This window comes from Podarcis muralis, chromosome 1 (assembly GCF_964188315.1).
Source record: "Podarcis muralis chromosome 1, rPodMur119.hap1.1, whole genome shotgun sequence".
NCBI classification, from domain to species: domain Eukaryota; kingdom Metazoa; phylum Chordata; class Lepidosauria; order Squamata; family Lacertidae; genus Podarcis; species Podarcis muralis.
In genome coordinates, this window is record NC_135655.1 from 48,850,382 (window position 1) to 48,877,751 (window position 27,370).

The window sequence follows — 27,370 nt, forward strand, 5'->3', positions numbered from 1 at the left end:
TGTATAAATCTATTATAGACATTCAATTTTGCTTGCAGCAAAATTGGCGGCAAAATTTGAGAAGGTGGTGGGAACTAAATTGGAATTTAGAAATTGTAAAAGAGGCATGGAAAACACTGTGGACAAAAGTGCCGTACAAATCCCTACTGGCAACCACCTGAGAAAGAGTTTTTAAAATTGTGTATTGGCTGGTTTTTAAGACCTAGGTGCCTAGTTTATATAAAACCAAACAGTTCTCCGCTGTGTTAGGGAGGATGTCCCACTACAGGGACATATTAATGAATGTGGTGGGAGTGTCCAAAAATAGAAAAGATCTGGAAAAATATATTTACAGCAATAACTTTGATAACAAGGCAGACAGTCCCTATGACCCCAGGGCTCTCTGTGTTGTAAATTAAAAACAAAGAACTCATAACACATATATTAACCACTACAATAACAACTATTGCTGGAATATAGAAATCATTGCAATTATTAACTGTGGACCAATGATATAATGCAATTTGGCAAACAGCATTACTGGAAAAACTGACATAAAAAAATAAAAGTAGTGAGAGGCCAAAAGAAACACGACAATTTTTACATAGTCTGGTGTGACTTTATTGATTACACAAATAATGAGGAATATGGTAGAACAGTACCCATAGCTTACAGCATAGGCTGGTCCGCATGAAGTACATATTTTATTTTATTTTCCCTTCCTCCTCCCTCCCCCTTCTTATAAATTCTAACTGTTATTGATACAAAATACCTTTTCACTTATGGTCACCAATCTAAGCAATACACATTACTATACATCATTTCACATATGTAATAATTTTGGTATATACAATTTGATCCAACTTTGTCAATATATTCAGAAATGTTGATCTGAGTGTTTATTGTAGTTTTATTTTTTAATTTGTTATGTAATTGCTGCATGTCATATGCTCTAATGGAAACAAAGATATATAGTGGTACCTCAGGTTAAGTTCCGGAGGTCCGTTCTTAACCTGAAACTGTTCTTAACCTGAAGCACCACTTTAGCTAATGGGGCCTCCCACTGCCGCTGCACCGCAGTAGCACACTTTTTGTTCTCATCCTGAAGCAAAGTTCTTAACTCGAGGTACTATTTCTGGGTTAGCCGAGTTTGTAACCTGAAGCGTATGTAACCTGAAGCGTATGTAACCCGAGGTACCACTGTATCTCAATGCAACCATGTTAAACAGTTTAAGGGTAAAGGAGACAACGGCATGTTTGAATGATGTAGGGAAGGAACCACAGGAAAGAGAGGATGATTGTATGGCATAGAGGAGAAATAAGGTTGGGGTAGTACCAGTCAGAAGATGGGAAGTAATGAGACTGGAGAGGCACACAGAGAGATGAGATGAGGACAACAGGGTAGTTGACTCATCAAGTGAAACAGGGAATAAAGAGGAAACAGTTAATAAAGGTGTATGGGGTATGGGGGACCACTGAAGATTCCCAATAAATGCACAGTCTGATTAAACATAATTTTTAGCATACATGTGTATTGCATATGCTAAAAAAATTAAAGTGCCATGTTATATTTTAATGGATAAATGCCTTCTGTTGTAAGCACACATAGCGGTGAATTCCTGATACAGGTTACTCTGCATGGAGACTTAGCCATAATAGCAATACTCTCATGATGTGCTTGTTTCGAAAGATGATTGTGAGTGTGCTGCTGTAATAATGTGATGTAAATTCAAAGAAAAGTCAGAATATTTTTCCAAAATAAAATATTGGCATAAGGTTTATAATGGTGTGTACCTTCTACGGTTTTGTGCTCATTGAAGAGTCTCCGCAATGAGTGACTTATCAGCTTGGGAAAAATGTAAAAATGACTTAGGGGACCAGGACAAGTCTTGCAAGGATAAAGACAAGCCATTTTTCTTACGGTTGGAAAACTGCTCAGCAAAATAATTTCTAGTTTCTCCCCAATCAAATTTCAGTGAAAGTAAGAGATTTTTAGCAGATTACCACAGACTAATAATAATGTTTCCTGATTCACTCTACTTTCTTTGGCAAAACTTAATCCCTTTACTATTTACAAATCATATTATTACATAACACAGCAAGTGCATATCAAGTAAAATGGTATTGTACTGCTGCCTGCTATACATAATGAAATCTATTTCCACTACAAACAGACCTCCATGAGAACCATTAGAAATTGTTCTCAAGGATATTAGCAATCAAATAAATACCTCAGCAATGTAGCCCAGAGGAAAGAGATCAGAACACCTAATGCACTTTATGTGTACGCAACAAACTCACTCTCTTTTTTCTGCAACATAAAGAAATATATTCCAAAACTTGTGGTGCTCATTACAGTGGGAACTTGGAAATAAATAAAAATAATGAATAGTATGCAATATTCAAAGTATTTAACATTTATTGTCTTGTAATAATCACTTCAGGGCTACATTGGTTTGCATGTTGCTTTTGTACATGAACATTCCCCCCAATTTGATCAGAATGGCATTTTAAGCTGCGCATTGGGGCTGAGCAACAATACAGTGATTTGCCTATAGTCACCCAGAAAAACGTAATGCCTGGACCCAAAATTTTACACTCAAACCTACTGTTTATAGCTCAGTGGTTTTGAAGCTATGTTCCAAGGAATAATGGGATTCTCCAGAAGCTTATGAGTTTCCTCAGTGAAGTAGCTAATAGCAGAAAGTATCTCTAGAAAGTAGCTTGTTCCTTTCTATCAATTTGTGCATGGAGTTCATGCAGAATAACAGTGAGCCCCAACAGGCCTGGGCAAAGGCCAGGTGAACTGAGTGTGCACCCTAAAACGTTTTTCAGAATTCTCTACAAGATACAACAGTTCTTTAGTATATGTGCTTGAGTTCCTTGAAAGACAAGTTAACATGGAATATTCCCTAAAGCTAGAAAGTTAGAAAACCATTCCTCTAGCCATGTACCATATTAGTTCTTCACAGCCATATCAGATAATATTGTACATTTCTACTGTTTCAATCAAATTCTAAGACCTGACAAGGGAATAGGGTAAATCCAATTACCACTCTCCTTCAGTAACTGATAGGAAATGGATTGGGGACCTGTAGACAAAGCTTATACAAATTACAAAAGAAAATGGAAGAGCAAGGTAAAATAGAGTGGAGAGTGAGTAAAACAATAGCTTTAAACCAGGAAAATATTGAAACAGATTTTGTTTTTTAAATACTTGTACCCTTATTTTCTGTCTTGGCAATGAGACACCTACTAGGCAGCTATACTTTCCACTACAAAAAATAGAGTAATATAGCTGAACAATAAGTGTAAAGGACAAGGATGTCTTCAGGTCTGCTAAAGTCTTATCTATGGCTGGATACATGTGAATTCCATGAAGCAGAATTTAGATTAGGGATGTGAGCTGACATGGGAAAGCATGTAGAAATAGGAGTTTTTAGCATCTAACAAAATGTGTATGCATAACTTCAATCAGCAGCATGTTACACAAGGCAGGTCTCACTTATTAAAAGTATTTATAATCCAACCTTCATGTACAGATACCAAGGTATAACCCACGCAATATTGGAGGGTATGCTATAACCTCCTCCTATAGGAGCCATCATAGTCTCTAATACTGAGTATCCGCCAAACAATACAACTAAATGCCAAAGAAGGGCTGCAACTCAGTGGAAGGGCACATACTTTGCATGCAAAACATCCCAGGTCAAAACTGTTTCAGATGGACTAATGGTCTGAATCTGTAAGCCAGCTATGACATGAGCACATTTTTGTGACAAACCCCCAGTTATTTATATATTGACCTTTTTTGGATCAAATAATTACTATTGCAATCATTTTACACATTTTGAAGATTAAGATTTATTGCTTATCTGGGGGAGGGACCTCTATTAATGAGCTTTTGGGAACTGTTCCTGATTCATACTTCATTTTATTTTCTGTAGTCCACATAGACTAGATATGAATTTGTAATTTTTTGTTTCTTTGAACTTGTGTTTATATTTTAGCATTTTAATAGGAAGTTCCTAAATGATAAACTATTAGAGTGGTATGGCAACCATTTATTTAATTTATATGCCACCCTAAAGTGACAGAAATCTTTGGAGAGATCTATTGGATTAAGGACTTAAATTACTATTGTGTCTGTCTTTTACACGTCTATGCAGATACCAGGTTGTCTATTGTAATTCATTAAAAAGAATGATCATCCACTTTTGTTTTGGTTCATATTTACAATAATTTAATCACAATAATAATTTATTTGTAATACCCCGCCCATCTGACTGGGTTACCTCAGCCACTATGGGCAGCTTCCAACGGAAATATCGGAAACAACAACAGCAACATCAAACATTAAAGCTTCCCAAACCAGGGCTGCCTTCAGATTTCTCCAAAAAATTATAAAATGGTTTAACTCTTTTGACATCTGCCAGGAGGGTTACTACATAGGTGAATAGGGGGAATTTCATAGGTCAAAGAGCAATCTGTGCAGAACACTTAGGTGGGGAAGGCAGCTGGATGCTAGTCCTGTGGTTCCTGATAAATCAAGAGGCATTTGGCTGAGAAGAGCAGGGTGTGTTGTTTCAAAGTAATAGCTGTGGCCTCCCAGAATTCACCCCACCTGGGGGTTAATAGGGGGTGTGGTGGCAGCTTGGGTCACAACTGGCCTATCTTCTAAGACAGTTGTGCAAAGGAGTTCATAAAGAAGCTCTATTATCCTCTCCCTTCTGTTACAGGGTGCATAATGGACGGAGTGGAATTTTGAGAAATTTAATTTCTCCACTAGTGTTCAACCATCTTCAGTATCAGTTAAGGTCCAGATTGTTTAGCTATGCATTCACATAGCTTCAAGACCAGGTAAAGAAAGTTAAATGGACTTCCAGAAGGTATGGGGGAAAACTTTCAGTCAAAATTCACAAAGCACATGCTATTGCTGCTTCCTCATTTTTGCTTTTTGAGTTTTCCTTCTCTTAATATGCTACTCTTGCCAAGATGAATCAAGAGTGTCGGCCCGCCACTGCCTTTTGTCATACGATGGCTGTATGTTAAACTTCCAAACAGTGAATAGAAGTTGAAAAATTGGCAGAAAGTTAGACTGGAGAAGAAGCACAAGGAAAAGTAAACAGAAAACGTAAGGGGTGGTTAGTGCCAGGGGACTGGCAGGACACCAACAAGTGTGTACCAGGGAAAGTGGGGCTGGAGTCTGACTCAGGAGAGGAGGGCAGTGATTTGTGACGCTGGGGAAGCTTTAGAGCTGGAGGGTGGAGCACAGAATGGGTCAAAAAAAGAGGAGGAAGAGGCAGGTCCGGCAAGTGAAGGGCTGGGTGCTTCCCCACCCTCTCCTGCAGCCCTGTCTCCCAGAACCAGAAGTGAATAGAAAAGGGAAGAGCAGAGGAAGCTTCCACGGTGGCGTAGTCTCCGATTGTGTGCACGCAGCCCATCAGGCAAAAGTTCATAAACTGGTGGAGAGGAAGTGGTCCCCTATCTGCAACTGCTCCATGGAGCACAGACCTGGGAATAGCTGCCTAGACTCTAGACTGGTATACGTGGGTATTCAGAGCCATAGAAATGACTGTTAAGTGTCAGCTTGACAATAAAGAGTTAACTATCTGCCATGTGCATTCCTTTGGCTGGTGAGTGTCTTTGACAGCACATTTCAAACTAGCTTGAAACTCTGTTTTGCAATCCTGGTTTCAAGGACAAGTGCAAACTAACGTGTGGATGAGCTAGCAATCTATGGTTTACCACAATCTAAGAAGCAACAAACAAAGCAGAAAGTAAAGAGAAGAGAGAGAAGAAGGCAAGGTTCATTCCTGAGGCACTAAATCATGGCTGGGCATTATGGGCAAACTGACTTTAAAGTTGAACGCAAGCAGGAAAAAAGGGAGACAAATTAAACACAGGTGGAATGCAATAAACACAAAGAAGAAGAGAGCAACAATACAAATGTAAAAAAGCAGACAATGCACACATAATATAGACATATATTCTAAATTCAAAATAAGCAATGAAGAGATGAAACCAAATATGATTCTCTCATAAAATATCTTCTGAGGAGGAGATATGAGGAGAAAAATTCAGAAGCTCTAAAGGAAGTTCTTTTGTTGTGTGACTTAGTCAGCAGTCAAAAAGAAACCGACAGAGCCTTGGTCCTGCCCTTGTGCCATGCAGGGGCACAGGATTTCTCTACTCAGGGGTAAGGGCCTCAAGGCTATTCTGAGTACTGGAATTTCAAAAATGGTATCTGTGCAGGTAGAGATCTCATTTACTAACTGCCCAAAGACCACAAATAAGAACCAAATTAATTTATTGGAGGTTTTTAAGCAGAGGTTGGATGGTCATATGTCATGTATGATTTGGTTGAAATTCCTGCATTGCAGAGGACTGGACAAGATGACCTCTGGGGTCCCTTTCCAACTCTGCAATTCTATTAGTCTACATTATTCAGAGTCCTTTTGGCAATTTATTTCATGATTAAATTACGGGCCCACACGGGTTTCAAAATTGCAAGCAGCCTGGCATACAACCCAAATAGGTTCTAAAGTATTTAGAATACCATATCTGAGAAAACTGGCTTATGGCAGCTAACAAAAAGCAATACACTAAAGTCCTGGCTATTTTTAAAAGAAGAGCATTGAATATTGATACACTGAGAAACGAACTATTTTATGTGCTTGTTTAATTTGTGTGGTTCTTCCCACACAAGAGTCTCAAAGTGACTAACAACAGTAATAATTTTAAAAGTACAATAGATAAAAAAGTCAATTCTAAAAACAACACACTCAAAGTTAATCCACAAAATCAATCACAGGACCTTCCCACCCTCTCATTAGTAAATCCCAGAATCAATGCTTTTCTGAACATAATACTTGCAGGGGTTCTTTGTCTTTTCTACATTTTCTCCCTCTCTTGTTTTTAAATTTTAATTTACTGGATTCTGCCAATGCAGCAAATATATTATTGAACACTGATACAAATATATTATGCTGCTAAACTTGACACAAAAATGTTAGCATAATGGAAAAATGAGTGATCTCCAAGCAATGCATCTAGAATGAGAGAAATATAAGATAGATAAATATTTAAAGAGCATTTGTGTCCTTACAGGTATAATTCCTAAATGACCCAACTTGTTCAGAAGTTAAAATAAATCTTAAGAACAATTTTTCCATCTCTGCAGCACTTACTGCTAGTCATAACTTTTAGTCATACTGAATACATTATTTTTCCTCAACTTTTTGTCTTTATTTTCCAACCTGTTTTTTTTTGTTGTTGTTGTTTTTTGTAACAGAGCAAGAATATATAGCTAAATCTAGAAATGACACTCACAAGAAAGGCTGGTGGATCATGGGAACTGTAATTACAAGTAGTTAACCTCTGGTTTAAAAATCCATCAAAATTATATTTCTACAAGTGGGCAAAGCTACAACAAAGCTTTGCCCTGGGCAACAGTGGAGGAGATTTTCTCACTATCCTCCTGGCACAGACAAAAGGCATGGAAATTTCTCTCATTAACAGCCAGTCTTTGCCAGTCTCATGAGGCAGATTGCCAACCCTCTCTCTTGCCAGGCTGTCTGAGCCTGGGTGCCAGCAATGTGACACAGATGGCACTCTAAGTGGCATGTATGATGAAACTGACTTTGTTCTTGCCTCCCCTCTTGTGTTTGCTCTCAACTGTTAAACTGCAGCTTGTGCTATGGGGGGACAACTCAACAGACCCACCCCCTCCTTGCCTTCCTGCTCCATCCCCCCTTTACAGGTGAGTATATACATGCATGGTTTTCCTGTTTTTGATAGGTTAGTCCCTTCTTGGTGGTTGTTTTAATTAAATATTTTATTTTTTCATACCTTCTGGGGGAAAAACAATATATGTCACCTAATGAAGCAGCAACCTCAATTCTGTTTGTGGGTGGCTCCGATTCACCTCAACCTGGTCAACACAGGGCCCCAGAGAATGATTAAAAAGCAATACTGTAACTAAAAACACCACGAACTATTCTAAGAGCTTGCCACCCAAATACTTCTGCTTTAGGTTGTGATAGTTCGGTTGCATATATGCCCTCCACTTCTCAAGGAATAAATCAATTGCTTCCAAATTCAAGTGATGCTTATCTTCAAGGCGGAAGCTTTTAACCTCAAGCCAACCTTTTTCTAATAGTCGTTTTAAAGATTGATGTTAAAAGATTGATAAAAGTACAGCAATACACCATGAATAAAATACTAGTGTCTTTAGACTATTTGAAGTGTAACAAAGTAAATCATACTATTATGGAGATTAATCCTGTCTCTGCTCACTCCCCCCACAAGCACACACTACACATGAGGGACTACGTCTGACAGCTGAATTGGGTTGAAATCAAAAATAAAGTTCTAGTCTTTCTGATGGAAGAGTCATTATTAATACGCAGAGCATGTATTCTCCAAGGTCCTGCTAACGTATACAGCCACCCTTATGGTATTCATGGATGCATGGTACAACCCCACGTTACTGAGAGCAGAAGTATTAAGGATGTGAGCATACAAATTTATCCATCTGATTGGTATCTTCCCTCCCAAAAGGACTCCAGTGGCATGGGAAAGATTTGTCTTGCTGGCCTAGCCGCACAGTCTCTTTATTCATATTCACATATGGCCCTGCAGTGTGGGGCTGTAACTCACAGAAGCAGCTCTCATACTACTGACTAAATATGTGAAAGGGACCTGACATTGCCATGATCGAGAAAATCAACTGCTTGAATATCCCTAAGATTAATGAACACAAGGAAAGATAGTTTCCTCACTATGGCCAAAGCAGACCAAAGGAAAAGAGTAGAAGCATAGTATAGTTAAAGATTCCTGTGGGAGTAACCTTAAGGAAGAAAAAACTGCAAAAATGGGTGGAATAGGAGTAGGCTGTCATAAATCCTCCTTGGCAAATCAAAGCACACATTGTGGGGCTGGTGCACCTTCTTTGGTAACTATCCACAGCTCCCTAGAGAGGCCTGCTTTATACTGTACTTTGAAAACAACTTCCATAGAATAATCTCCATGTCCCTGTTAGATATATACATAGCTGTCAACTTTCAGATTTGAAAATAAGGGATCAGCAGCCTCGAAAATAAGGGATCAGCAGCTTCACCTGTCCTGGGGACAGTCTATGCGATATACAACAATCCGGGATAGCAGCGGGAAGCAGCGGGAAATGGCGCTGGAATAAGGGAATTTCCCGCAAAAAAAGGGAAGGTTGACAGCTATAGACATATGTCAGCAAGTGACACAACTGAGAAAACAGGAACACCGTAAAGTAGCCTGCACACAAATACAAGCCTCCTTATGGCACCAAAGTAAAATCAATTGTTTGCTTTTGAACTATTTAATACAGGTCTTTTTTTGGTTTATTTTAGAAATGCAATGAAATTTTATATTATATCAAATTCCTTCTGAGACATCACATATAGAAGAACATTACTGGTATTTTCAAAAGGCAGATGGCTTTAAAGATAAAACTCTCTCACCTCTGGTGTGACATCCCTTGGCGCAAATCCTGTTCCTCCAGTAGTTAAAATCAAGTTAAGCTCCTTTTCATCACACCAGTCTATCAATGTCTCCTGGGGGGAAAACACACACACACAAAGAAATATGTTATCAGATTTTCATGTTCATAAATAAATAAATGACAGAGCAAATTCAAACTGTGCATTTTATTTTATGAATAACTGTATTGCCTTTAATTTAATCCTAAATATTGATAGTAAACTTCATTTAAAGCACTGATATTAATAGATGTGGAGGAAATTTAAAATAAATTTAAAATACCAATCATTTCCAGTTCCAAAAATATATCAAGTGTAGGTTGATATCTAATAGAATACAATTGCTCATCCTGTTTTGTCACTCCTTTCTCCCAAGAAGGAGCCTAAACTTTTGGTTTACAAAATACCGAAGTTCCCAACCCTGAAAACACAAACAAAACTGTTTAGTATTAGCAATAGACCATCCTGATCATAGGAAAGAAATATTAGTAACGCATTCCTTGAATTTCTAAACAAATATGTAACAGTATTTTCAAGAGCCCATAAAGCCTAGAATTGCATGACACATGAAAATGTAGAAACCATGAAAATGAAACTTTATATTTGTTCACACTCAGCTCTTTTTGCCATTCCTTCTTACTTTACTCTCTTTTGCCATCTTCCAACTTCAAAACACAGGCAATAAGGTCCTCAAAGCAGGAGCCTCTATTGTGATTATATTGCTCTGTAAAGTGCTGTTTATTTTGATGGCTTTATATAAATAATCGCAAATTTGCCACCCCAGAAATAGCACTTCAGTACAAAGGATTGAATCAATCCTTCAATGGAAAAAGTTGAGAAACAAATTTATGTTGGAATTCATAAAAAAAAAAAAAAATGACTACTCTGTCCAGTTTTTCCCCTACCAGGAAGCAAAAGGTACAGTAATCTTAGCAAATGTGTCCTAAGGTTATCACTAGTAAGCCCGCAACTTACATGGGGGTTACATTCCTGCGATCACACCTAAAGCCAAAATCACATATAGTCAAAACACACTGGGTTCAATGGTGAATGGGACTGCCAAAGTCTTTTTTTCCTGGAGCGAAAAAAATATTCAGTAGAGTGATCTGAATATTGCCAGACGCTGATCATTATAATCAGACTATCTCGGTTCAGGAGGGCCCACAGTCTGCATACTAGCCAAACATTGTTGAGGGCAAGGGTAAAGAAATGGGAGCAGCATACTGGGGGAAGGTGAGATCAGTGTGATCCTTCCTCAATCCACATCCCAGAGCTATACAGCATTCTTTCCCCATGAGTTTAATACACTGTTTAGAGGGGCATGACCCTGACAAAGGTTAACGATTCTGGAATAAATTGGGGAAACAAGAGGAACTCCCTCCTGTGGTATGTACAATCAACCCTACCTTCCCCTTGTATCAGGCCTTATTTCTATTTGCTTTCCATTATTTATACTGGTCTGGAGTTTTAAAATGGTTATTTCTCTCTGTGTTTTATCTTTGGTGGTCTGGATTAGGATATTTACATGCTGCTATTTTGTTAATATTTTATAACATGTTTTTTACATTGCTTTTAATGAATGTTTGTTTACATTAAATTTATATCAGGTTGGTTCTGTTGTCAGCCACTTTGTGGAAGGTTGTGTCTGGAAAAAAATGTGATATAATATAATGATTTAATAAGAAACATCAGCATTAACCACTGCTACATTAGTAGATACATCAAAGTACTAATCTTGCTATACATAGACAATTTATTTCATAAATTATTTAAGCTACATTTACTGAAACAAACATCACAGAAATTGTAAAAACTTTAGATCCCTTACTAGGAATTTGATTTTCAACCAATTAAAATTAAATAAATTAAATGATGACTTATTGCCAGTTATTTTTCTCAGCAGGGTTGCAAGCATCTGATATACAGCCCTATGATTATTTCCAGAACATTTTAGGCTAAAACAGCAATTATAGATTACAATCTAAGAAAATAGGTCTAAGATTCAAGAATAGCTTACAGCTAGATGTTAACCAGAATTTCTTTACTCAGAATTGGCCATTTGTCAATGTTTCAAAGAGATGAAACTGAAGATTGCTCAGTTGCTACTGAGGCCACAAATAAAATGGTTACTTGTCATTAAATTAGTAACAGCTGTAGATAGCTTAAAATTCAAATCAACAGGGAGACTTCAATAATTGGGGCCTCAAGAGTTAACAGTACATGAAACACAAAAGTTAACTGTCTACAACAATGAAAGGTAGTAAACATGTTCTGCTCTGCATACCAAACAAAATTTCATTTTATAGCATCATCTCAATCAAAGCAACACACAACAGAATATACAACAGAATATGATCAAATAATTATAACTGCTAAAGAAAATGAACAATCAAAAACACCCATGTTAAATGACCCATGTCTAGGAAGGTGAAAATGATTTTCTATATACCTTTTAAAAATGTTCTTTATACACACACAAGCCCACACACCCTAAATTTTACTTGAAGCGAATTCTTCAAGGTGCTTTAATAAAAAGCTAACATGGAACCATATAAAAATAATTTAATAATTTTGGTGTACGGTTTTTAAAGAAATGAATACAATTATGAATTGTTATATTATTCCTTCTCCCCAGCTTGCATTGCTATCTATTTTTTGTCTCATTTCTAGAGAGACCTAAACTGAGCTATTATTTCTTTTTGGTATTGGAACATGCTTGACCCATAAACTACACATCTGCAGGTTTGATTTTATTACATATGTCAATAAGGAAGAACATAGTTCATCCCCTCCCTTTGCTTATCAGTGGATTTGGTTAATTCAATGATATATAATATTGTTATTCAGTAAGATTCATCTCACCCACAGAAATTAGTTGCTAAGTTGCTGGGTGAAGGGTCCTCCCCACCCCTCAGTTAAACCTCACTGTAAGCTTAATGGAGGGGGGCAGGTGCTTCGTGCCTGCCTCCCCCCACCTTCATTAAACAGCTTGCCTGGGCTGGGCTGGTGTTCCTCATGTTGCAGTTGGCATGGATGCCTATTAGCAGCCAGCAAATTGCAGTGTGATGACGTTTTACACTCTTGCGTATACAGGAAGATTGTGCATATAAGAATTAAGAGCGTTAAAGGGAAACACATTCTGAAGGTTTTTGTCAAGCTGCACACATGAAGACACAGCAGTTTTGGTACTAAGTAACATGAAATCTGCATCATTGTAATTTTAATATGGGCAACCAAAATTAGTGTCCTCGGCTATTCCTGTTGTGTTTGAATCAGACACCAAGTGGCGCTTTCTTCTATGAAAGGACTATTCCTGCATAGAAACAAATTTCCTTGCGCAAAACATGAGTCATTTTTAGAACTGTGAAAACTCATGGAAATCCCTCAGGGCTACAGAGTGTGCATATACACACTCACACTCATAACACTGAAAGAAAGAGACACACAGAGCAACCTTTAAAAGAATACCAAGCTATTTATGTGCTTTCAAAAGGCTCCTTATAGTAGTGATGAGCCCACATCATTTTCGTAACATCTGACTACCTCTTTTTATTCTACAGGATAAAAGTACTTCTAACAGCCCAATCCTCTGTGTCTTTCCTTTAAATCCTTCCTTGCATTTGGCTTTACTACTGGTAAATTATCATTCAACTCATCTAAAGCTATTTAAAATCACCCCACTTAATAGTACTTCAAGTTTTGAAAGGTGAACCAATAACATTATGTTTGTGTGTAGTCAAAATATCTCAGTAGCATTTGAATCAATACAACATTTGCTCAGCATTCAGAAGCTCACAGGTGCAATCCTTGGCATCTCCAGGTAGGCTTAGGAGAGAACCTTGTATGGAGACCTGCTGCCTGACCATGTAAACAGTTCTGAGATAGATGGACAATGGTCTGACTTAATATAAGGCAGTTTCCTATGTTTCTATAGTTGCTTTTATACAAAGAATATCTGAGCACTGTGATTCTGTAAAAAATAATAATAATGCACCCGATACTAAAAGAATTCAAAGTGATCAATCAAGTTCATTGGAAAACATTTTATCCTCTTAGTGTAGTGCTTACGATTTCATTATCAGCTAGAAAAGATTTAGAGCATGTTCACATATGCACAGACTTAATTTGATTTCTCTGCACATCTTGAAGAACTGAAAAGCACAGCAGTGCTGCACAAGGGGCTTTCTAGACACTGCCAATCAGAAATGACTGCAAAGCCCCCTTTTGCCAAGCCTCGCCTTTACCTGCCTTGTACCTGCCATAAATGGCATCAGGAATAGGACAGGTGGGCATGACTTGCACAAACAGCCTCATGGACCAAATGGAGAGGCTTGATGGATCAAATTTACAACACAGACTGGAGGTTCCCAGCCCCTGAATAAAAGCAACCAACACTGTTCTTAGCAGAGCTGAGGTGCTCTGTTAAGATAACTATGAAGCCCCAATGTGCTACTGAGATACATGGAGGTGCCAGGGTTCGGGTTTGTTTTAACTGGATTGGGGGGCAGGGCAGCTAGGTAAAGGTAAAGGGACCCCTGACCATTAGGTCCAATTGTGACCGACTCTGGGTTTGCGGAACTCATCTCGCTTTATTGGCCGAGGGAGCCGGCGTACAGCTTCTGGGTCATCCCAAAACACAGCTCAGTGAGGATCGAGCATGTTCAGTGGCCACAAAATGCAGAGTGTATATTGGGGGTAAAGCGGGATAGAATGGATTATTTTGAAAAATGGACCTGAGCAATCTAACAGATCAGTTACGTGAGTCATTGCATCTGTGAAGACATTTTCATGTGTAAAATAGCCTTTCCTGACAATAAACAGGGAAGAAGCTTCTCATGCTTGCATTGTTATTTAACTCTACTCCACATTTTTTAATAGGATAAAACCAGCCCTTCAAAATCTTTGTACTGTTAAGTTATTTGTAGCACAAGAGCAGGGAACTTCAGGCCCAGGTCTCTCTTCTGGCGCTTGAGACTCTCCCCATCGAAATGTGACCATGTTCCTTACTTGCTTGAATGGAGAGTTAAGTTTATAAATCTGCATCACTAGACTGTAGTCTACAGTATAAAGGCACACCTGTTGCTTGCCCACTTTGGCCTGCTCATTGCTGGCATGCAGTCAGGTTCCCCACCCCTGTCCAAATGGAACATTAAATTAATTAAAACAGCTGGCTTTCAAAATGTTGGGTGAAAATAGTAAACCATCAAAAGAAAAAAATCTTTTTAGAAACATCAGTAAAATTAGTAAAAGCAAAAGCAGCAACAATTAGTAAGACCATATATCTTCCATCTCAGTTTTTGAGATTGCTACCCTGGGCTCCTTTGAGAGGAAGAGTGGGGTATAACTTTAACAAACAAACAAATCTTTTCCCCTAAACAATAGTCTCGATGTGATGCAATACAAGCCAATTAAAAAACCTTTATGAGCTTCAAAAGCAGCTTTGACACAACACTGGGTTTGTGTACACCAAAGTAACTCCATCTTGGACCTGATTTATCTGAAAGGTTACTGAAGGTTGTTTTAAAAGTTTGATGAAAGAGTCCATCCCCCGTCCCCACCACCAAATGTTGTAAGCTTTGCAAAAAGGAATTCAGTTAACCAAAGATGCTTCTTTTATTGTGTAGGCGTTATCTTCAGAATTACCACTGAGATCACTAATTATCTTAATTCTCTCTGATTTATGAGAGTTCATTTGAATTTGTGTGGGTGATGACAACTTTAGGATTATATCTTAGACCTGCTCTTTACCTCACTGGATAAAAATACCCTTTCCAAGATCACCAGTTCCTTGATCTTCAAAAGCAACCCCATGGGAATGCTAACTTGTTAAACCACCACCACACTTTTCCAGTGCCACTTCCCAATATCCAATGCCCTACACCTCATTAAAAGCTTAACATGGGAACATAAGGCGGCCCATCTAATCCAGCATTCTGTTTTTACAGTGGCAAATCAGATACCTATGAAAGCCCATAAGCAGGGCATGAGCATAATAGGCCTCCCCCTCCAACAGCTGCTTGTGAGAAGTGAAATTACAGGGAACCATGAGGGGTCTTTCTTGGTAGTGGTGCCCTCCCTGTGGCACACCCTCCCTTCAGATGTCAAGAAGATAAAGAATTACATAACTTTTAGAAGACATCTGAAGACAGCCCTGTATCAGTTTGATGTTTTTATTATGTTTTTAGATATGCTGTAAGCTGCCCAGAGTGGCTGGGGAAACCCAGACAGATGGGCGCAATAATAATATTATTATTATTATTATTATTATTATTATTATTATTATTAGGAGCGGGGAGCGCTGTGGTCTGAACCACTGAGCCTCTTCGGCTTGCTGATTGGAAAGTTGGCAGTTCGAATCCCTGCGACGGGGTGAGCTCCTATTGCTCTGTCCCAGCTCCTCCCAACCTAGCAGTTCGAAAGCACAACAGTGCAAGTAGATAAATAGGTACCACTGTGGCGGGAAGGTAAACGGCGTTTCCGTGCGCTCTTGCTTCCGTCATGGTGTTCTGTTGCGTCAGAAGCAGTTTAGTCATGCTGGCCACATGACCCAGAAAGCTGTCTGTGGACAAACGCTGGCTCCCTCGGCCTGAAAACGAGATGAGCGCCGCAACCCCATAGTCACCTTTGACTGGACTTAACCGTCCAGGGGTCATTTACCTTTACCTTTTTTTTAACCTATGATGATGATGATGATTAAGCCTAATAGGTTAAGAAGTCAAATAAATCAAGTTAGGAATTAGCATATTGTTATGTTTCTTCTCCAGTCTTCTATTTCTCATGTGCTGCTTCTTGAGTTTTACAGTGTTATAAATTTGATTCTACACTTTATGAAGCTGTATTGTGTGCTAATAAAGTTTTGAATAATATTTGTACTTTGTGTCTCCATTGAAAATTAAATAATTTAATTGGACAGAGCTCCAAACTGGGGAATTACTTGCCTTTATCACCTAAACTTAATTAAGGCCAATTTGCCAAGGACAAACTACTAGGGGGAAAGTAAAAATACTCAAGCCTTTCAACAGACCTAACCATGATCTCACAGGATCATGATCTCACAGCTATGATTAAATGTTAAATTTTCTGATTGGCATTTTCTGATGACACAAGTTAAAAAGTGCAATCCAATACTTGTATATTCTGAACTAAGCACTGTGTCATGGTCCATCCAGATAAGGAAGACACATGTCTGATATAGTTAATTCTTTATTGGAAACAGGAACACTTTCAGTGCTTCCACAGTGCTCTGGCTACACATGCTAACACACTTCTAGCCTCTAGGGAGCTATCCACAGATCTGGGCCAAAAGAGCAGTTCCAGCAACAGTGGGGCCCCTCCTCCAGCTTATATACCCTCCTTTGATGGGTTGTGTGCTTGCAACCTGCGTTGTGTGCTTCTCTCTGCATGGAAGTTGTCACTGCTCTTCCCTTTTCAAGGAGACAGTGGGGAGGGGGAGGAATCTACTGACCCATCCCTCACATAAACTGTCCCTTCCTCCTCCACCTCGGACTGCCCCGACTCTCCCTCCTCCCCTGGCTCCTGCCTTGCAGGTGGTGCGACACCCCATAAATCATTGGTTCCCTCTCCCGGGTCACTCCCCCTGGTCCCCTGCTTCTGCCACACACTCTTTGGAGCCCTGTCAGTCACCGACACACTACTGAGTTCCAACAGAACTTACTCCCAGGTATGTGCACATATGATTGCAGCCTAGAAAATTAAACTCAGTTGGTGCTGCACCTTTATTGAACTCTGATGACTCACTGACAGTATTTCTTCTTTGCACTTCTCAAGGATGGTCAAGTCACATCATTTCTAAAACCCTACTGGTAATCCAAAGATATAAACAGACAAAATACTGCCACAGAAAATCAAATCAGACTATTAGTAGGTATACTCAAGCATGTTTTCACTGTGGTAGAGCTTTCTCCCATATTTGTGAATATCCAAAAAATAAAAAACACTAATTCAGTGCCCTGTCTGAAAGTGTGGGGAGGCTTTGGAGGACACTTTTTATTTCACGAACTGAAATTTGTACCTGAAATTTTTGCAGCTATAAAATATTTCTCCTCTAATATATAAACATGGGGAAATCAGGGAAGAGAACAAATGAGAAATTCTATTTATCTCCCGTTTGGATTAAGGCATAATTGCAAAACTCTATGGTGTCTGGTTAAACTTGGATCAGAACAAGGATAGGTATGTGAGAAAAAGGGCACGAGATTTGGATCTAAGAATAACCAGGAAAAAATAGAACTGGATTTGGGGCGCTCCATTCTAATATTATTTCAACAGATCTAAATGAGAACTATTTTAAAACCCTCTATCAATGGCATTTAACACCTTATAAATTGAATTTAATATGGAAGTTAGGATCAGATAAATGTTGGAGATGTGGCTCAAATAAAGCAGATTACATACACATCTTTTCTCGTTATAGCAATTCCAATATGCCAGAATATCTAACATGTTTCTGATGCTTTCTTTTAACTGTCTTTTAGGCAGAAATCCACATTGATCGTGATGAACATGATCCTGTAAAATCCAACCTTATGCTGCTTTCAACCTGCTATAACAGTATTCCTTTATGCTCTTTATCTTTAGTTTATTTTGTGTTTGTTTGTTTGTGTGTGTATGAATGAATGATTAAAAAAATTACTAACATTATGAAAATGTGCAAAGATAATCAATTTATTTTAAAATTGGTCTCTATTCATATTGGAATTATTCTTTGGGTGGGTGGAATTAACAATGGAGCCATGCCCCATCGAGATGTATTTTTTTTTCTACAGAGGAAAAAAACAAGAAATGACAAGCAGCGGGTGGCGCTGTGGGTAAAAGCCTCAGTGCCCAGGGCTTGCCGACCGAAAGGTTGGCGGTTCGAATCCCCGCGGCAGGGTGCGCTCCCGTTGTTCGGTCCCAGCGCCTGCCAACCTAGCAGTTCGAAAGCACTCCCGGGTGCAAGTAGATAAATAGGGACCGCTTACTAGCGGGAAGGTAAACGGCGTTTCTGTGTGCGGCTCTGGCTCGCCAGAGCAGCGATGTCACGCTGGCCACGTGACCCGGAAGTGTCTCCGGACAGCGCTGGCTCCCGGCCTATAGAGTGAGATGAGCGCACAACCCTAGAGTCTGTCAAGACTGGCGGGTACGGGCAGGGGTACCTTTACCTTTACCTTTAAAGAAAATATAACTCAAAATTGATATTACATTAAAATTGCTATTTTTTTAAAGCAAAACAGAGTTAAAAGAATTATTCAATATTAATTCACAAATAACAGAACTATACTGATGTAGTAATATGTTGGAAACAGCGTGTAAGACAGTGCTTTTTTGCAGAGCAGGAGTGGGGCAGGGGCAGAGCGGGGTGTTCAAACTGCATGTGATTTCACGCAAGCATGCAATGACCTGGAATGCACCCACCATGCAAATCAGGGGTTTCCTTTATATCCCATTTAAAGATTATTGCCTGGGTTTCCTTCTTGTTGCTTTATATATTTCTTTATTTGGCTCTATTTTGATGTTTTTTAATTTATATATATTTTTTAATTTCCGGAAAAAAAGGTTGTAAAATATTTTGCATAAAGCATTATCTAACAAGATCTGGTGACAATCTACATAGTCCATATACAATTATAGATCACTGTTGAACAAATACAGAGATAAAATAAAACCAAAATAAATAAACCTTTTCATGTTTTTTATCTCCAGGTGTTGTTTTCTTTTCCTTGTACAGATGACCTTCAGCTCAATTTACCTTTTCTGATTTATCCTCTTCTATCTTAATTGATATTGCTTAATCACCCACTGGGTGACTTCTCATTTTCTAACACTGAACTCTGGTAAAACTGGGCTCCAGCTCTTTACTCATTTTTTTCCTTTTTCTCAGGCATTCTTTCCATTTTCTTTGCCAGAAAAAAATCCATATCCCTTCCCAAAATTGGTTATCTCTTTGTGAGTTCAGTGAGACACCTCCTGAGCAAATATGGTTGGGAAAGCATTGTTAAGTATTAATGGTCAATCTAGATGATATCAGATTGCCATTTCTCAGCAGCCCCAAATAGGAAGGCCAAAATGATCAGGGGTGATGAGTGTGTTGTAGTTCAGCGACAACTGGATGGCATCTCCCATATCTGGTTAAACAACATGACTTCAGTCAGGAGCTTTGAGGCTCAGCAGTTTTCAAACCCAGCAATACTTTACAAACAGATTTGAAAGGCTACCTCTAGATTAAACAAAATGAGGTGAATCTAGATACAGACAGAAGCAGCTGCAGATTTGGATGGACATAAGTGTATCTTGATTTAATCAAGAAAAAATATATCGAGAAAATGATGTTTTTGTTAGTGATAGAAAAGGCAGCAGCAGCAGCATTTATTTACACCTGCATGAAATTAACAAGAGCAAAGGCAAAAAGAAAACCTTTATAGCTACCATTGAACATAACTGCTGAAGAAATTTATAAAGATCGTGCTGAGATGAAATCAACTACTCTCTGAGGTGTCAAGAGTACTTTGTTTTTAAATTCATACCATGGGTATTGTTGCTAATTTCAGAAATGTATGCACACACCTCCACAAGAGATTTCACGAGAATGCCAAAAAACAGCAGCAGGGTAGAGGATATAATTTGGGGTTTATAAAGAAAAAAGGCACAAGAGGAATGGAGGAATATGGGGAAAACAAAATAAACAGCGTTTCCCCAAGCACTAAGCCTATGGTGATGAAAGCAGATAGGCATTTATATAGTTATGTCACTGAAGTCCATTGCTTCCAATTTCAAATCTGTCCGGATTGTAACGTTTTAGATGTATTCTGAAATGAGTAGGAAAGAGCCCGCATGACTATTAGCCATCAACAGCCTTATCCTCCATGAATTTGTCTAATCCTCTACTAAAACCATCCAAGTTGGTGGCCATCAGTACCTCTTGTGGGAATGAATCCCATATGTGATGTGTTAAGAAGCGCTTTATTTTGTCTGTTCTGAATCTTTCAGCTTCAACAAGCTTCAACAAGGAGTGTGGTGGAGTCTCCTTCTTTGGAGGTCTTTAAGCAGAGGCTTGACAACCATATGTCAGGAGTGCTCTGATGGTGTTTCCTGCTTGGCAGGGGGTTGGACTCGATGGCCCTTGTGGTCTATTCCAACTCTATGATTCTATTCTATTCTATTCTATTCTATTCTATTCTATTCTATTCTATTCTATTAACATTCAGTTTCACTGGATGCCCACAAGTTTTATCATCATCATCATCATCATCATCATCATCATCTTAATTTATTCATGCCACACTTTTCCCTGATGGGACTCAAGGCAGCTTATAGATAAAGGAAAGAAGTGCTAAAACACAAAAACTCAGTAATTAAAATACTAGTAAACCTTGATAGAATCAAAACTATATACATATATTAAATCTGTTTAGAACACATTCTAATGTTATGGGAAAGAGAGAAAAACTTTTCTCTATCCATTTTCTCCATATCATGCATAATTTTATATACTTCTACATAATTTTACATGCATAATTTTATATACTTTTTACAGCTATAACAAAGGTGGCATTTCTTCATCTCCACCAAGCTAAGCAGTTGGCTCCTTACCTCTCTCGCCCAGACCTAGCCACACGACGGTCACCTCCAGACTTGATTATTCTAACTCACTCTATGTGGGGCTGCCCTTAAGACTGACCCAGAAACTCCAGCGGGTGCAGAATGCTGCGACAAGACTCCTTAAGGGGTCCTTGCCGCGGGATCACATTCACCCAGTGCTATACTAGCTGCACTGGCTCCCAGTGGAGTACAGGATCAGGTTTAAAGTGCTGGTTTTAACCTTTAAAGACCAATACGTCCTAGGACCCTCGTACCTACAGGACCGCCTCTCCTGGTATGTCCCATGGAGGACCTTACGGTCTTCAAATAAAAACATCTTGGAGATCCTGGGCCACAGGGAGGTTAGACTGGCCTCGATCAGAGCCAGGGGTTTTTCGGCCGTGGCCCCAATCTGGTGGAATGCTCTGTCACAAGAGACTAGGGCTCTGCAGGACTTGACATCTTTCCGCAGGGCCTGCAATACGGTGCTGTTCCGCCAGGCCTTTGGCCAAGGGACAGTCTGACCCCCTCTCTCCTTCTGTAATCTTCATAGAACTCTAACCCGATGGTTGCCATTAATTTGATTCTGAATTGATTCTAGAATGTATTTTAATTAATTGACTGTGCGATTTTATGTACACTGTGCTATTTTTACTTGTTGGTAGCCGCTCTGAGCCCAGCTTTAGCCAGGGAGGGCGGGATAATAATAATAATAATAATAATAATAATAATAATAATAATTCTTCATAAGGGAGTTGCTCTGTAAATGTTACTCTGTGAAAGCCCCTATGAATGCATCACCATAAGGACAGCCTCATTTTTAAAGTGCAATCATTCCGCTGCCAAGCAGTTCTTGTAGCTTTGCATTTTAAAATTGTTTAAAATAAAGGACAGCTTTGATACCAACAACAAAAAGCTAACTGTTTAAACTACAGTTGGGATAAAATGACTCCAGTGCAAAACACAAGAGTTCAGGAGCTTAAATGGATGAAATATTTAATCAAGTCATTGTCTCATTTCTGGCACAGAGTCCAATAAGAAATAGTTACGACTTAAAACATGGTTTAATATGAATTTTCGTTTTCTCAAAGGACTCCAAATTATTTACAGCTACAGTCCTGCTCTACAGGAGTTCCAAGATTAAAGTTATTTGCTGCCCAAATAAGTACATAATACTAAAATAGATACATAATCTTGAGCCCCAGCCTTATCAGGTGTAACAGATTATAATGAGAATTAGCTACTATAGATGTACTGCAGGCCCAATCCAAAGTGCTTAAATGGCTCAGGCAGCAATATCTCAATGACTGCCTCTCCCCGTATGAACCGCCCCGGACCCTGTGATCATCATCTGAGGTCCTTCTTTGTGTGAGAAGTCTGGAGGGTGGCAACACAAGAGCAGGCCTTTTCTGCAGTGGCTCCCCATTTGTGGAATTCTCTTCCCAAAGAGGTTTGCCTGGCACCTTCATTAAATGTCATTAGGTGCCAGGTGAAAACGTTTCTCTATAAGCAGACGTTTGGCTGGTCAAACATTCTATGGGCTTTTTAATGTGTTTGTGGGAGGGGGATTAATGGTTGTTGTTGTTTTTTCATTATGTATTTTGAGTTCTCATTTTGTATTTTTTTGTTGTGAACTGCCCTGTGATCTTCAGTTATCACGCAGTATACAAATTTAATAAATAAATCAAATCAATAAATAGACCAGATGCTCTTTTATGCTTCAGTAGGAATATTTTTATTGTTACAGAGCTGGCTTTCCAGAGATCTGAACAGATAGTTTTATCATAAGTTGTTTTTTTTTATTTGCACATTAGAGGCTGAGGGGAAAATTTCTGTGTTGAAGCACTTACCAGGTTTTTCAATTGATCTAGCAGGTGAAAACAAAGAATGCCGCTCTTCCCTAATTTTGTTTCACTTGCCTAGATGAATTTTCCATCATCAAAAGCATCAAAAGCAAATGGTAAACTAAGCAGTTAAAACTCCAGTATAACCAGCTTCCTCCAGGGGGGACAAAAACTCATGTGTTTGCATTAATCAAACATGTAGTTGTTCATATACATATAAAATGGAGGCAGGGTCTACTTTTTATATCAAAATGAATGCAGGGGGGAAAGGAGCAGAACCTTTCCCCCCGCCCACCTAACCTTATCATGTCTATTTGCTGCAAGTAGTTTCCCCCAGTCCAACTCATTTACAGAATCAGAACTAGGCTCTGGGGGGAAACAGCTTAAAGCAGTCAAGCAGGGAGAGTTTAAGTACAATATGGAAGTAAGTTTCATGGTTCTCTCTCATCTGCTTACTTACCCCTATCCTTGCTTTATAGGTCGATAGACAAGTAGTTGTTCAATAAACATGTAAACATCTGATTTGACCCTCAGTTTCTAAAAATGCTAATTAGAAATTAGAAAATTCCTTAGGAGCAGATTCCATTGTTCATAAGCATGGACTCACTGAAGGATGAGGCACACATGTGTCCTGATCCACAGGCCTGTGGAAGTGGTTTGATGTAGGGATACCAAAGAAAGATGTCCAAAATGCCAGAGTGATCAGTTCTAATGCTTTATTAGAAGGCGTAGACTTGCAACACAGCCTGCAGAGCCTTTCTGTCTTTACAGCCTTGGGACAGACACCAAAACAGCCTACACCCAGGAAAGCATTTGTGCATTACTTATACAAAACCCAGTATATGTCAGTTTGGCCAGAACCTCCCATTGGTTCACCTGCTGATGAAGGCATATGTGGCAAGCCTCCAAGTCTTATGGATAGCTCCCATCCCTAGGACAATAACCAAGCTTCTCAAGCCCACAGATCAGTATAGCATCAAAGCAAGCCAATTTGCATATCAAAGTAAGTGTATAAACATATATGAGCTCATTCTTGCAGCAACTACCAATTAATCCCAAGTTTATCTTGACTACCAAGATGGAGTTCACAGGCCTTCCGGAACATTATCCCCCTTTGGTTCTACACAACATGTTAGGATGCACTAAGAGGTTTTCTATATAACTGTTTTATAACATAGATATATCTTTCTTGGCTGCCTTTAAAATTGTGTGGATTTGTCATGACTTGCATGCGTCTTTTAAAATTGAACTCATACAAGAAAAAATAACGCCAATTCCTTCCACTCCTCCTACTAGTTGCTTCAGAGGACTAACACTGAGGGGATGGAGTGGAATAACTGCATAATTCTGTGTAGTAATAATAGGTTTCATCATAATCCCCAAACAATTCTTAAACTAGAGGTTAAAATATTGGAAACAAATATGAACACCACATCTTAGGATTGTAATGGATTCTACTAAAGCTGCGAGGATAGTCTTGCCTCTGCAGAAGAAAGTTCATATGAAACTTTCTTTGATAATGAAGATAAATTGACAATAATAAACCTAGGCTGCTGGTGAGCAGCCTGGTGAGCAATCCTAGGGTGGTAGCCAAGCAGAGTAAATGCTTCTTTTATAAGAATATGGCAAATTGCCCCACTGTCTGTCTGCATATTCTGTTTCTTTTGAGGAATGCTGCATATTAATATTTCCAAATTGCCTTAGGAAACAAGAGCATCCCTGATCTGAAAGGTAGAGCAGAAATTATAGTCTGCCCTCTGTGTCGGGGCCAGCTATTTCAAGCTGAAAGCAACAGTTGTAGACAAATTCCTAGCAACTGTAGCTCTGTGAGATTTGGGAATAAATGGAGTAATCCCTTCTCACTTTTTACCAAGGACTATTTTGCTACATTTAAAACAATCCTTTAAAAAATAAGATTTCTACACTACATTCTTCTCACAGCTTTCTGTGAATAACTTAGAAGAATGAATCTTTAAATATTCTAAATAAGATTTTTATGTTGAACCATCAGCCAAATCATCAAATTTACAGAGAGTTGATCTGTTGCATCAAAAAACCCTAAAAGAACCTTGTGGCACCTGAAAGACTAACAAATTGTTATGATGTAAGCTTTTGTGAACCACAATCCATATTAGCAGATGAATGAAGTGTCATACTGACCTCACCCCACCCCCTAAAAAACTCAGGTCAGGATAAACCCTGATGGTATAAACTGTAGTCCTCAAAAATGTATGCCATAAAAAACTTGTTAGTCTAAGATGCCCCACATCATTTTGTTATACTTAAAAAAAATAGCCAGTTTACTTTGCTGATTCGACTAGAAAGCAGAGCTTAACTATTGCCTAATTAAATGCTCAATAGCATTAATTAATACACAAGCTAAAAATAGAGTATGACAGGAAAGCTTTTGTACTGCTTCCCAGGTTGATGCAAATGGTTTTGACTTTGCGGAATTGCAGCTAAAATAATTAATCAACATTCTGTGTAAAAAGGAGCTTGAACAAATGAATAGAAAAGACAAAAGCAATACTTCCATTATGTTATTCCAGGTGTTGTGGTAGCTGTTGAATGACCAGAAACTTGAATTTAATTATTAATTAATTTAATTTAAAATCAGTAAATCATCATTGTACATTTCAGCATACATAAAAAAAATTAAAGCACTGAACAAAAATGGTTATTAAAATGATACCTTGATTTCGTCTATTTCATCTGGCACTATCTTGTATGCAGATACAGTCCCGCCTAACCTGAAATTTGGAAAAGAAAATATTCTCAAAATCCAGTAACAGTATGGAATAAACAAATTGATGCTAACCACATAAGCCCATCTCTATGGTTCACTTCTAGGAGCAAACTGTGCTTAGATACCCAAGAAGCTTATGCACTGCTACAACAGGGCACACTGGCATGCTAGAAAAAACATCTGAAGTTGGTACATTAGCTAACATAGTGGACATTTGCATACATGAGGTTTAAAGAAGCTCTTGTTTTAAATGTGCTTGCAATTTTTATTTGCATATTACAAATGTCTCATCTCTAGTTTCTCTTCTGCATGAGCAAGGATCAGATGTTAACAAAACAAAACTTCAGTAAAGTACTTCTAATGGTTACAAAGTCATCCCTAGATTCAGGTGGGTAGCTGTGTTGGTCTGATGCAGTCGAAATAAATAAAAAAATTCAAAAAATTGTCCAGTAGCACCTTAGAAACCAACTAAGTTTGTTCTGGGTATAAGCTTTTGTGTGCATGCACACCGCCTTCAGCCTCCCTCCCAGCTGTAGGGCGGGCTGAGAGGGAGGAGGCAAGCAGACTACGGAGGGCCCACTGCTCACCACTGCGAGGAGCTGCAACTGCCAGAGCATGTATGGCGGCAAGTACTGTATCAATTTCTATATTTAATTGCTATATTCCATGTATAAGACTGGCGTGCTCTGGTCCATGGGGTCATGAAGAGTCAGACACGACTAAACAACAAATGTATAAGACGACCCACGTTTTTAAACTTAAAAAATTGGGGAGGGGGAGCTCGTCTTATACACAGAAAAGTACGGTATATAGAGGTCTATACAGTAGTAGAAAAAGCTTATTATGGTCACAAACCAATAAAATTCAGTACAGAATGACGCATACATTTCAATTAAAACATATTACAACAGCTAAAATATTCCAGCAGTTAAAACAAGTACAAATACTTATACGTTCTTATCCTGCTAGGTGCCAGCAATTTCCCCCCTGATCTGCATTAATATTAGATATTACCGGAAGAAAAGAGCTGCAGAGATAAAAATGGAATTTACTAATATGTGCCCTTGAAAAAAAGAGTAGTAAATTACTACGGGGGCACTAACAAATCACTTTGAAACTCCCACTTGTTTATTTTCGTGCAAGTGGTAAGTTATTTTTCTGAAAGTTTTCAAGAATCTGTCAATTCTTCAACTACCTCTTCAACCACCTCCAGTGTGGCATTTGTAACTTCTGGTGATATTATTGATCTGACTGCCCATCTCAAACCTGGCAAAGCCTCTGACCCATATTCTATACTACCTGATCTCTTCAGAATCTCATCCAAAATGGTGGGATCCTCTACTCTCAGTTCTTTTACTTCTATTAACAAAACTGGAAAGACCCCTGACATTAGGAGCAAAGCAATTATAGTTTCTATTTGAAAAGAAGGTGTTAGGACTAATCCATCTAATTACCATCACATCAGCCTTCTTTCAGTTTTTGGGAAACTTTATGTCAGATTTTTTAAATGTAAGCTTTTATCTTGGATAGAGACTAATAGCATCACTGGTGAAAAACAGATTGGGTTCAAACCTTAGACCATTGCAGTGTATTAACTCCTCTGGCAGAGGAATACACTGGTGGTAAGCTTTTCACTGCTTTTATTGATCTGAAGTCTGTCTTGATTTGTTCTTAAGGAAATTGCTAAAAATTGCATAATTACACAGTGT

The 27,370-nt window shown here is 38.7% G+C and overlaps 1 protein-coding gene across 30 annotated transcripts in view; it reads right to left on the reverse strand.

The window, feature by feature from the left end:
* Nucleotides 1-27,370, reverse strand: part of GPHN (gephyrin) — a 233,067-nt gene that overhangs the window by 150,046 nt on the left and 55,651 nt on the right. For 29 of the 30 annotated variants that reach the window (XM_077928093.1, XM_028725755.2, XM_077928122.1 and 26 more), the window contains 2 exons: nt 25,608-25,665; nt 9,477-9,569 (listed from right to left, as the gene is read on the reverse strand). In XM_077928093.1, coding sequence (XP_077784219.1) covers nt 9,477-9,569; nt 25,608-25,665 — 151 coding nt within the window. Of the gene's footprint in view, nt 1-9,476; nt 9,570-25,607; nt 25,670-27,370 lie in introns of those variants that run through there. The other variant, XM_077928165.1, reaches the window with a different exon arrangement.